At 42.5% G+C, this 12,169-nt stretch overlaps 1 protein-coding gene across 4 annotated transcripts; it reads right to left on the bottom strand.

Moving 5' to 3' along the window:
* Nucleotides 1–1,886: 1,886 nt before the first annotated feature.
* Nucleotides 1,887–11,818, bottom strand: LOC119563670 (perilipin-3). 4 transcript variants are annotated; one of them, XM_043539711.1, is made up of 8 exons: nucleotides 11,750–11,818; nucleotides 11,146–11,222; nucleotides 7,343–7,538; nucleotides 5,200–5,282; nucleotides 4,581–4,830; nucleotides 3,850–4,037; nucleotides 3,211–3,339; nucleotides 1,887–3,116 (listed from the first exon to the last, which is right to left on the bottom strand). In XM_043539711.1, exons 2-8 carry the CDS (start codon nucleotides 11,203–11,205, stop codon nucleotides 2,766–2,768), a joined length of 1,257 nt encoding a protein of 418 aa, XP_043395646.1. In that variant the 5' UTR covers nucleotides 11,206–11,222; nucleotides 11,750–11,818; the 3' UTR covers nucleotides 1,887–2,765. The 4 variants fall into 4 exon arrangements, with proteins under 4 accessions (XP_043395646.1, XP_043395653.1, XP_043395650.1 ...); XM_043539718.1 differs by having other exon boundaries at nucleotides 1,887–3,113; XM_043539715.1 differs by lacking the exon at nucleotides 11,750–11,818 and adding an exon at nucleotides 11,353–11,710.
* Between the last annotated feature and the right edge of the window lie 351 nt (nucleotides 11,819–12,169).

Below are 12,169 nucleotides of genomic sequence, written 5' to 3'. Positions count from 1 at the left end.
CGGGCAGTGAATTTGGTAGGGTCCTATTTATAGGGCATTTAATGGAATGAATCTCCCCCCCCTGCCCAGCTTAGTTATGGCCTTTAGGTGCTGCAACACTACTACGACTACTGAGCCCCCAGAATCTGTGGCTGAAGACAGAATGAGTAGTATGTTAAGATAATACAGCTTCCCATACAACCATGATGCACTTTATTCATGGATCGTACATTTTGTGTCTATTGTTAGGAAACATGGGGCTGCTTAAACTTAAAGCAGTAGCCACTGCTGAATGAGTTTCCTGCAGTTCCTGATGAGCTAGCTGTGTTTGTTTTAATTTTCTCACTTCGTAACCCTCTCCCAGTCTGATAGAGGAGAACAGCTGTTTTGAACTGTGAGCTGAATCAGAAAGAGACACCAAGCAAGAGTAGATAAATGTGGAGGGGGGGAAGGGAAAGAAAAATGTTGTGGAAGCTAAACAGGAAACTTCACCTCAAGCATATTCCTTCCCCTTTACTGAGTTCCATTATTTAGTGCAGCTTGTGCTTTCCTACAAGTCTACAGTAGCCTCTACAACTGGTGAGGTGCTACCATTAACTTGTTAGTCAAGATTCATTGCTACTGAACTCAAACTGATGACTGAAGTTTGAATGTTGCCCTAGGTCCTCTCACAGTATAGTAAGATGACAAAGTTGATGAGTGTGTGATTAGAATACAGGACTAGGAGGTAGGCTGCTTGGCTCTAACAGACTTTGTATGACCTTCACCAGGTGATTGTGTGCACTGCAATTTGCTTATCTGTAAAAGAAGAAAAATAGGGACCTGTGTGAGAGGCTGTTTGTATTTTGTAACATACTTTTGCAGGTGATGTTCTAGAAGTGCAAAGTTATTATCCAATTGGAATTAATGCCATGTGAACAGAAAGCACTGGCCTGGGACACGAAACAAGCAATTTCCAAGCAGAATGATTATGTTGCAATAGCTAACCACTGCAACGTGACCTCTGGAGATTCCAGGTCCTGTACCCTTTATTGAGAAAATAGGTGGCTTTGGAACATGACATCACAGCTGTAAATAAAAGGCTGCTTCAGTTAGTGCATGGTCTACTATTCATACCCTAGTCTGTTTTCTAGGTGAAGTTCCTGAAAGCTGCAGACATATTGGGATGTCTATCGACCAGTAGCAGACAGTACTGGGTAGACTGGAGTAAGGGAACATTAGTTCAAAGAGTAGTAAGTGGATACAGGACCCATTACACAACCTAGAAGTTCATGCACAAGATTAACCAGCATGTATACTGTAGTAATTTCACACAATATGCAAGTTAGTAGAGCCACATGCTTTGAGTTTATTTTAAGCCCGTTTTATGAGACAAGAAAATCTCCAAATTGGACATAGCACTGCATGATGAGCTTCAAGCTAGCTATTTTTGATGTTGAGGCTGAAGGCATCTTCCCCCACCCCTCCCCCTGCTCTGGGGTTTGATACAGACATCAGAAGTTTTATCTAACTCTCAGAAGAAGTTTAGGGCCCTTAAGCCCCAGGGATAAAGATCTTTATTGGTCCCAACTAAACTAAAGAATTCTGGGATGCTATGTGGAGACACCATCTTCCTTAAGATCTTGATGAAAGATTGAGTGAGGGAAGGATAGCTGGCTGTTAGAACAGTCTCAGACCTTTTATTAATAAATAGCATCAGGTTGCCAAGGGTTGTTGCTGGTTGTCCAGCATGGGCCATTTTTAAAGAGATGTCCATTGACCTACGTATATTGGATTTTAAGCAGGCCACAGGACTTCCTGGAATGGATTCCTGTGTTATGCAGGAGATAGAAGGGACTGCTGTGATATAGTCTAGGGTTAAGAATAGCTAAAAGTTAAGGCAATTCAAGAACAAGCTAGAAGACAGATTTGTTTATATGCAATATGTTTATTTTGCAAGAGACAAAAAGTTCTCTACCACAGCAATTTGAGGAGAAGTGACAAGGGAATATGAGTCAGTTACCCAAAACAAGTGTAAAGGTAGTCACCAATACACTAGTGTGTGTGGTATGGTTAGAGTCATCTGACTAACAGATATAAAATATACATATCTCCATTCACTAGAAAGGCCATGATTTATGTCAATGACTTGTTCAGCAATCCACATGACACCTAGAGCTGAAGCTGTATTTAGTACCATTTCTCACTGCTTTAAGAAGGAAGTCTTAGAAGACTTCCAGCAAGGACTTCTCCAAGTTGGAGAAGTCTCTCACTGTGGCAAGAACAGTTTTCACCAGAAGTAACCTAGTTCTCAGCCACTACTTTAAGATGGTGGTGAGTATTCCAGGATGTAGGTGGTGTTCCTGGAGGGTAGTATCCAATTTATGTATTTTTTACATTCATGTTTCACCCTCATTTTAAAAGAGATACTTCTGGTGACAGCATTGCTATTTAGAAAGCAAATGAATCATTGTTTTTAATCTTAGCTCAGCCACAGGTAGCATGCAGCCCATGCAAGACATGAGATTGAGTTGTACCCCATGCTATCCAGAGGAGGAAGTGCCTCTCCAGGATTGTGGTGAAGAATGTTTGAAGCAGGAGCTGCAAGCAGCTTCATTTCCTACAAGGAAGAAAAAACCCCACACCACACAATTCAATCTAATGTTGGAGGTGGCTGCACAAAGGTATAAGCTTTCAAACCCTATCTGTTAATCACTATAAGTGTTAAGGAAAATTTGGTCCTTTAAAAGTGAGCTGCAGTAACTTTGACAGAGCGGTGATAGAAGCTATTTACTCTTCCCCCACCCTCATTCTGATGGTTCCATGGCTTCTTCTGGTATTTTGCCAGACAGCATGAAGGGTCCCACCAGCCAGGACAGAGGAGTGTTGTGCACTATGTACTCTAGCAGCTCATCCATGTACCCCTGGGCTTTGGTGACCTGTTTGCGGCTCTGGGTCAGGATTCTGCTGGAGAGATCTTGGAAGGAGTGAACCGTGGAGAAGGAAGTCTGGAGCTTCTTTGTGCTGTGGTGAACCTGCTGCACCTTATCTTGGATGTTGGATGGGAAGCCTTGGATGCTTGACATTAGGGTTAGGCAGGTTGCCTGCAGCTGCTGGATAATGCTCTGAAACATTGTCAGAGCACGAGACTCCAGCTGCTGAAAGGAAACAAGTTGTTACTGAGGTAGAATAAGACTCCTGAGATAGGCAGAAATGCCACAGCCCAAAGCTGGATCCTGGCTAATTAGATACCTCAGGTTGTACCAACTCTGTGTCCTTACTCCCTCCTGTCTGCCTCTTGCTCCAGTCCAGCCACATTTGGTGGAGCTTCTCTTGGCCATCTTGAAGCTTCTGATCCACTCCTTGCTTCACATATTCAATCTGGAGGAGCAAGGAGAAAAGGAGTCTTACCACAACATTTCTGTAGCACCTTTTATACACCACAAGTGTTTTAGAGCATCTACGAGACGCTGGGGCCCCCTCTGTGCCAGTGATGACTGGGCCATATTTCAGTACTTTGGTTGGCATATATGCCAACAAAAAAAAACAAAACAGTGCTCCTTAGCCAAGAGGAAATAATGTGCCCCCCCCACCCCGAGTCACTCGCTTGCAACATCTGCTTTCTTCAGAGATCTCCCTTTCAGAGACTAGGTTGGCCAGGTGTTGCTTAGCTTGTGAAGTTTGATGGAATCAAGGCATTATGGCAGTTGGAGTTATCTGCTTGCCTAGACCCCAAGTAAGAGACTAGCTTAAGCAGCAGCCAGTTCCAGTGGAACATGGGTAGTCAGGGGGAACAGGAAAGCACAGACACCTTGTAGAGAAGACACTTTGGTCTCAGTCTGCTCAGCCCAAATCAGCTCCAGAATAGAATGCTGACGAGAAAGTTCCTACCAGATCAATGGTTTGGTGAAGCTGGGAGAGAGTCTCTTGGATGCTCTGCCTGGTATTTTTAATCTTGGCTAGAGAATGCTGGTAGGCACGGTGGCGGAGTTTGCTTGACAGGGAGCCTAAGCGCACAAAGTAACTTTGAGGCTGGAGAGGAGCCACTCCATCCTCCTTTATAGATGTTGCAAGTTCAGCTGAAGGAAATAAATGGGGTATGACCAAAAACATTTTAGCAGGATGGTAAAAGGGAGGAAGGCATAGACTATAGCTACTTTTCATATCTTGTTGAATTAATTATGTCAGGAAGTTGCTTGTGACACATCTAGCAATAGTAACCATAGCTATTCTTATTTGGATATTGCCTTTTCAGACACATTTGATAGCTGCATTAGGGATTTGGCCACCTCTAACTCTTCCCCCTTAATCACTCCCCACCCCGAGAGCCCAATACATCTCATTGTCTGGATAGCTAAGCCTCAGGATACAAGTGACATTCTAACCATCTCCACCTACTTTCCAGTAGCCTGTGAACTGTGTAGCACTGTTCAACTGCCTTTGATGGTACAGGAAAAGCAGATTTCTAAATGAAGGACCAGGTGGGTGAAAGCAAGACAGGCTGAGCATAATATTTGGCTCCAACTTTGGATGTCGTAAGGTAAAAGGGCCTTCTTGAAAATAAAAGAACCAAGACCTCTAATGAAGGGAACCAGCATCTCATGATTCAGATGTGTTCTGACCTAGTTCCTCATCTGTTATGGGGAGATATTGATCTAACAGCTCTGCTGATTTCTCCAGCACTGCTTCCACACCACTCACAGCCATCTGGCCCATTCTTGATCCCATGACTGTGTTCACACTGTGCGTCATAACTGACTTGGTGGACTCCACGCTTGCTTGCACAGCTTCTCTGGTCCCATCTACCAAGCTGGAAAATCTGCTGGCAGCTTCCACTTCGGAAGACACCAGCTCCTTGGTGTCTGAAACAACCTTCAGAGGTGACAGCAGAAGACATTTGGCGATTATTCTTCATGTATTGTTTATACAACTCTCTGCCTGAATTGTCTGCCCCCACACCATGCCCTTTCCTCAAATTCTACATGGTTCTTCTCCAGAGAAGAACCATTATACCATGATCTAGTTGAGCACCATTTACTAGGCTTTAGCTACCCTCCTATTTTTGCCTCATTCTAGACAGGCAATAAGTCTGTTCCTGGGCAGCGCCTTTATGTGACTCAGCCACTTTCCTGAACCAGAAGGTTCATGAGGGTGCCTCCAGAGCTCTGGACTGGTCTAGTTCTTACACTAGATGGTTTATGTGACCACAACCTTCTCTAGAGAAGAGCAGAATAAGTTTACCTTATCCGCTGTAATTTGAAGGTTTGGCAGCTTCTCTTCCAGTGTGTCCAGTCCCTTAATAATAGATTCATTTGCTGTTGAAACTATAGAGAAAGGCAGTTTAGTCCTACAAGTCAAACTCAGTTTGATCAATTAAAGGGTAAGGTCACTGCTGTATGACAGATTCAGCCAGATCTTCTCCAGTCAGCAGCAAGCCTGCCGAGAGATTAAAATCTAGCCACACTGAATGGAGAACATGCTAGTTTAGCATTTCCCCTTTGTGTTGTATCATGCTACCCTAGGACCTGCACTTTTGCTGCACAGTAGATCCATTGAGTAACTACAGTTTCAGGCCTCAATTTTTAAAAATGTCAAACAATTTTGGGTACCTCAGTTTGTACATCCCCCTAGATCATTGCTGATTTTTAATAAGTCCTAGAAGGCCAGAGCTCAAGAGGACCAGAAGAAAACTATTGTGCCAAAATTTGAGGGTAAACAGGATGACTGTAGTTAGACTTCCCAGTTACCTATTGACTAGGTCAGTTCTGGACAAAATAAAACTGCTGATGTGGGACTCCAAGAATGAAAGGGGAATATAACTAGTGTCAACTGACTTGGGTTTGTTGAAGCTAGATCTTGTCAAACTTTAAAAAGGTGAGACTACAAGGTTGGTGGATTTAAGAATATTACATCAACACTGTTAGGTTTGACTTCTGTAAGGCATTTGACTTGGTATCACCATGGCATAAGGTAGAATACAAAGGCAACCTAACACATTAAGTGGATTAAATTGTTGCTAATGGATAGGTCTCAAAATGTAATTGTGAGCTGGGAATCATCTTTTAGAGGTGTTTCTAGTGGGGTTCCACAGTACCAGGAGATCCAGATCCAGTCAGTCTAAGGGGAATGAAACCTAAGTCATGTCTAGGAACAAAACATGAAAGCTATAATCAAATGGCAGACTATGCTAAGGAACAGTAATTAAAGAGCCTTGGTGGTTCAGAATAGTCGTTTGACTTTGAGCTTGCAGTGCTATGGCAAAGTGCTAATGGCATCCTTGTATGCATTAACAGGAATATGCAGGAGGAGGTTATTTACCCCTGTATTTGGGTCTGATGTGAGTGGTACTGAAGTACCAGTCTGGTGTCCACACTTCAAGAGTTGGAAAAAATTGGGGAGGGTTCAGGGAAGAGCCACAAGAATGACTGAAGGATTAGAAACATGCCTTGTAATGAGGGGCTCAAAGAGCTCTATTTAGCTTATCAAGAAGAATGTTGAGTTACAGTCTGTAAACACCTACATGGGGAAGAGATGTTTAGAGGGCTCTTCAGTCTACCAGACAGAGCTATCCTGATCGAGTGACTAGAGGCTGAAGCTAGGCAAATTCAGATTAGAAATAGATTAACATTTGACAAGGATAGTAAACTACTGGAGCAGTGTACCTAGGATTATGATGGAGATTCCATCCCTGGGAACGTCAAGATTGGACGTTTTCCCTAAGACATATGCTTTAGTTCAGCCTTAGCTATTGGTCTTTATTTCAGGGAAGTCCTGCATTATTTTTTGTGGCCTATGTTATGCAGGTGGTCAGACTAGAGGACCACAGCAGTCCTTTTAGCAACCAAACCTGTCCCCAACCCCTGCATGAACCTTGATATTTAGAGAGACCTGACTCTCAGGTGTTCAGCACTTCGGAATAGCAAGCCCCCTAAAAATCTAGGGATGAGCACCCAGGAGTCACTTCAATTCCCTATTTCTAAAAGGGGATTAGAATTTAACAGGTTTGGCACGCAAAGATGATTACCCACATAAAGTAATCTATGGATTGAGTCAGTCAAGTTGTCTGTGCACCATCAGAGACTGAAGACTCAGTCTTGCAATCACTGAAGTTATTTGGCAATGACTTCTCTGCCTGTGAGAAACTGACCAAGTCTCAAGATATACAGGAACCTTAAAATGAAAGAGGTAAGTACTCAGCAAGGCAGGGGCTCTGGACTGTCTTGGGATGTAGTTATATCAAGGAGTAAGGAAATCAAGAATAAGTGCAAGATATAGGCCTTCAAAAAGAAGCCTGAGACTGTGAGCCATTGCACTCCATGTCTGCACTTGGGATGGAGACACTTATGTTCATTGATAAAACGACCTGCAAGCCCCGCTTACTCACTCTGTGGTTCAAATGAAGTCAGAATTGGCTGTGCCCTGCTGGCTGCAGCCTCACTAATGGTCTTCACGCCTTTCTCTGCCACATCACACAAGGACTTTAGGTAGGGGTGGCTCTCCTTGGTGGAGGTGTAGGCAGTTGCAGCCATGTCATAGGCAGAGCTGACCAAGGGCAGACTGGCCACCCTCCTCAAGAGATTCTGCAGGCAAGAAAGGGAGAGAGATTTGTGAAGAGCCACTGAGAAGTGGCTAGTGAGAGCATCATACTGGAAAGCCTACAGAGGAAGGAGAGTCAGTTAGCACCTTGCAGGTATTTCATAGTCATGGACCTTTCCTCCCACACTAATTCAAAGGCTCTAATTCTCAGCAGTCTGAAGGGTTATGTAGTCAAATGGTCCTCTAATTACCGTGGGATGCTGTATTAAACTAGCTGAAAGAGCCAAGTGTGTCTTACTCCCATCGTCTTTGAGAGGAGACCTTCTATCATTGCAACCGAAGAGCTATTAGTTATCTGGAAGGTTTACTCAGGATTTACAGATCAGGTCCCAGAGTAGCTTTCAGCTATGTCAAGCTTGGCATGTTTTAAGAAAGTTTCAGAAGTGCTGAGGAAAGTCAATCACACAATCTTTCATAGAATGGGAAATAGTCTCCATGAATATTCAGCTCTGGAGTCACTAAACAGATTATGATGGGATTGCTAGAACATAAGACTGACCATTTGTTTGACCCAGTATACTGGGCTAGGTTGGCCGTGTTGTCTTCCAGCCATGGCCAATGCCAGATGCTCCAGGAGGGAATCAAGTGATCCACCCCCTGTTCACTCCCAGTTTCTGGCAGTCAGGCTAGAGACACCCAGAGCATGAGGTTGCATCCCCTGGCCATGTTGGCTAATAGCCAGAAATGGACCTCTCCCCCATGAACTTATCTAACTTTTTCAATCCTATTATACCTATGGCCTTCACAACATCCCAGGGCAATGAGTTCCACAGGTTTACTGTGTTGTGTGAAGTAATTCCTTTTGTTTTAAGCCTGCTGCCTGTTCGTTTCATTGGGTGTCCCCTGGTTCTTGGGTCATGTTTACTCCTTCATAAACACTTCCCTATTCACTTTCTCTATAAAATCACAAATGGCATCGACCTCCCCTTAGTCATCTCTTTTCCAAGATGAGCTGCAGTCTTTTTACTCTCTCCTCATATGGAAGCTGTTCCATATCCCTAATATTTTTGGTGCCCTTCTCTGTACCTTTTCCAATTCTAATAATCCTCTTTTGATATGGGGCAACAGAACTGTGTGTGGTAGTCAAGGTCTGGGTGTACTATAGACTTATGTAGGGGCATAATGACATTTTTCAGTCTTATCTATCCATTTCCTAATGATTCCTAGCATAGTTTGCTTTTTAAACTGCTGCTGCAAATTGGGCAGATGTTTTCAGAGAACTATCCACAATTACTTCAATAGGTTTCTTTTGTGAAAGCAGCTAATTTAGATCCCATCACTTTGGAAAACATAGTCCCAACCACCCAATGTCCATTAACTTGCATTTACCAACATGGAATTTCATCTGCCTTTTTTTGCCTACTCACCCACTTCGCTGAGATCCCTTAACTCTTTTCAGTCAGCTTTGGACTTCATGTGGGGGAAGTGGCAAATAGTGATTTCTGAATATGTTGAACAGCACTACAGATCCTTGGGGGACCCTGCTGTTTACTGCTCTCTATTGGTAGAAATAAATGGTCCATTTTCACCTTTGTTTCCTAGTTCTTAAGGAGTTACTGATCCATAAGAGGACCTTTCTTCTTATCCCATGACAGCTTACTTTGCAGAAGAGCCTTTGGCGAGGGACCTTGTCATTAGCTTTTTGTAAAGTCCAAATACACTATATCATCCCTGTCCACAGGTCTGTTGATCCCTCCCCCAGAAGAATTCCAATAGATTGGAGAGTCATGATGTCCCTTTCCAAAAGCCGTGTTGACTCTTCCCACCCTACCCCCAAATTATGTTGTCTATGCATCTGATCATTCTGTTCTTTACTATATAGTTTCAAACTATTTGCCTGGTACTGAAATTAGGCTTACTCGTCTGTAAATGCCAGGTTTGCCTCTGGAGCCCTTTTTAAAAGCGGTATCACACATTAGCTATCTTTTAGTCATCTGGTACTGGAACAGATCTAAGTGATAGGTTAAGTGTCACTTAGTAGTTCTGCAATTTCATATTTGAGTTTCTTCAGAACTCTTAGGTGAATACCGTCTGGTCCTGGCAAATTATTATTTAATAAATCAATTTGTTCCTAAACCTCCTTTATCCACACCTCAATCTGGGACAGTTCATTGGGATTTGTCATTTAAAGGCTTGCTCAGGTGTGGAAACCTCCCTCACATCCTGTGAGGTCAAGATGATGCAAATTCAAATGCAAAGAATTAATTTAGCTTCTCTGCAGTGGACTTATCTTCCTTAAGTGTCTCTCTAGCACCTCAATTGTCTAGTGGCCCCACTGATTGTTAAGCAGACTGTTTCTGATGTACTTCATTGTTTGCTGTTAGAGTCTTTGGCTAGTTGCTCTTCAAAAAATTTTTATTGGAATGCCTAATTACACTTTTACACTTGACTTGCCAGAGTTTATGCTCCTTTCTATTCTCCTCACTAGGATTTAACTTCCAATTTTTAAAAAGGAAGTCTTTTTGCCACTAACCACTTTTTATTTTGTGGTTTCACCATCATGGCCCCTTTTTTGGTCCTCTTACTATTTAATTTGGGGTATACATTTAATTTGAGCCTCTATTATTGTGTTTTTAAAAAAGATTTCAATGCAACTCGGCAGAACTCACTCGTGACTGTTCCTTTTAGTTTCCATTTAACTAGTTCCCTTTTCTTAAGTTTAAAGCCTACTGTGGTGGGCCTCTCTGCGGTTTGTCCCCCCTCATCACAGGGATGTGAAACTTAGTAATAGCAGTCATAATATAACTAAGTGGTTCACCTATATTCACCTCTTAGTACTAAATCAAGATTGTCTCTCCCCTTGTGGGTTCCAGCCTTGCATCTTGGGGCAGCTCTCCCCATCTAAAAACTCTCCCTGCATCCCACCCTGAGGTGGCATGTACCCAGTCAGTCAATATGGGGATAGCTGAAATCCCCATTGAGTTTTCTATTTTTGTAGTCTCTCTAGGTTCCCTGAGCATTTCACAAACCACCATCTTGGTCAGTAGTGTGTTCCGACTGCTATGTTCTCATTATTCAAAGAATGGAATTTTTATCCTTTGAGATTCTATAGGACAGTTTGATTCATTTAATTTGATTCTATGCTTTCTGTCACATATACCATTCCCCCCCAGCCCAACCTATCATTCCTATACATTTTGCACCATGGTATTACCATGCCTCATTGAGGATCATCATTTTACCAACTCTGTCATGCAAATTATATTTATAGCCTCATTTAATACTTGGCACTTAAGTTCACCCCTTAGTATTTATACTTTTAGCATTTGTATAGAAGTGCTTATAAAATTTGTCAGTTTTTAGCAGTCAGCCTTTATGGGATGTAATTGAATGAGACTCTTTCACTTGACTGTTTCTCTTCATTTCCTACCTGTACTTTATCAGCTTCCAGCCTCAACATGCAGAATCCCCGTTAATAGATCCTCTCATAGGGGATGTCTCTGTCCAAATGGTGTACTCCTCTGCACCTGTTGGCTCCCCCCCCCCCGCCACCTTAGTTTAAAAACACCTCTACAACCTTTCATTTAGTAGACTCTTTCAGACAGCAATGGGAGAGAGTCAGTCTATCACCCTCTTAATACATGTACCTACCTGTTGCTCCTGTTCCTGGGTCTCTAAGGAAGAATCATGTATTTGCGTCTCAGAAGACATAGTGGAGTCAGATACAGCTAAAAGGCAAGAGAGGTGGAGCAGTTACAGGTCAAGAGCACACACTCATTTGATTGACATTGCAGTTTGACAGCAGTCACATAAGTCATAGCTGAAGAACTACAAATATCCAGTTTTACCAATTTTTACCTCTTCGATATAATTTACAGACTATTGCTCACATATGATGTAGGATTAAGAGAATCTCTAAGCAGTCACATTTGAGAGGAGTTCGGTCTTACAAGAAGTTAGTCTTGTTCTTACATATCAGGCAGAAAAGGAAAAAAAAAAAACCAACAAAACAAAAAACCTCACAAAACACTAAAGTTACCAGCTGCAGATCACAATAAAGGAGCCCCAACTTGATGCCTCCTTTCTCTCCCCCCTCAGGGAGAGAAGGGAAAAAAAAACAACCCAGAAACACAAACCCTATCACTCAAATTTTAAAAAGTAGCATTTTACAGAAATTACTATATATTTGAAACTAATAAATGTGTAAGAAAACAAAGTGTTATTTATCATCATCTCATCTACAGTAATTATTTACCTAGCCTTGTCAGCTGTACTTGATAGTTCAGTAAATACCCACTTCAACCTGCTCACCTTTTATGTACCTGTGGTGATGTCATTGGGTAGGAAGGTGGTCAGGAGCTGAAGACTGACAGTTCAGCAAACCCATGAGAAAGAAGTACTCTCTGCTGTGACCAATGAGGATAGAATGTATGTGGGACAACATGCAGGGGTTCTTGGGAAAGTGAATAATTGTACACATATGATTGCAATTGACCCTTTTAGTTAATTTCTTAGTAGCACCTTCCCTTCAAGATGAACTCTCCTGTGAGCAGGCTGCTCCAGATCTAAAGAGGTATTTAGGCACTTAATGCCCATTGCTTTCAATCAAAGTTAGGAGTCTAAATAACTTTGAGGAGCTGGGCCTTATTGCTCTGTGCAAGTGTTTCTTATTAAT

Source organism: Chelonia mydas, chromosome 1 (genome assembly GCF_015237465.2).
Source record: "Chelonia mydas isolate rCheMyd1 chromosome 1, rCheMyd1.pri.v2, whole genome shotgun sequence".
Classification (NCBI taxonomy): Eukaryota; Metazoa; Chordata; order Testudines; family Cheloniidae; genus Chelonia; species Chelonia mydas.
This window is presented reverse-complemented; position numbering and strand designations above follow the sequence as displayed.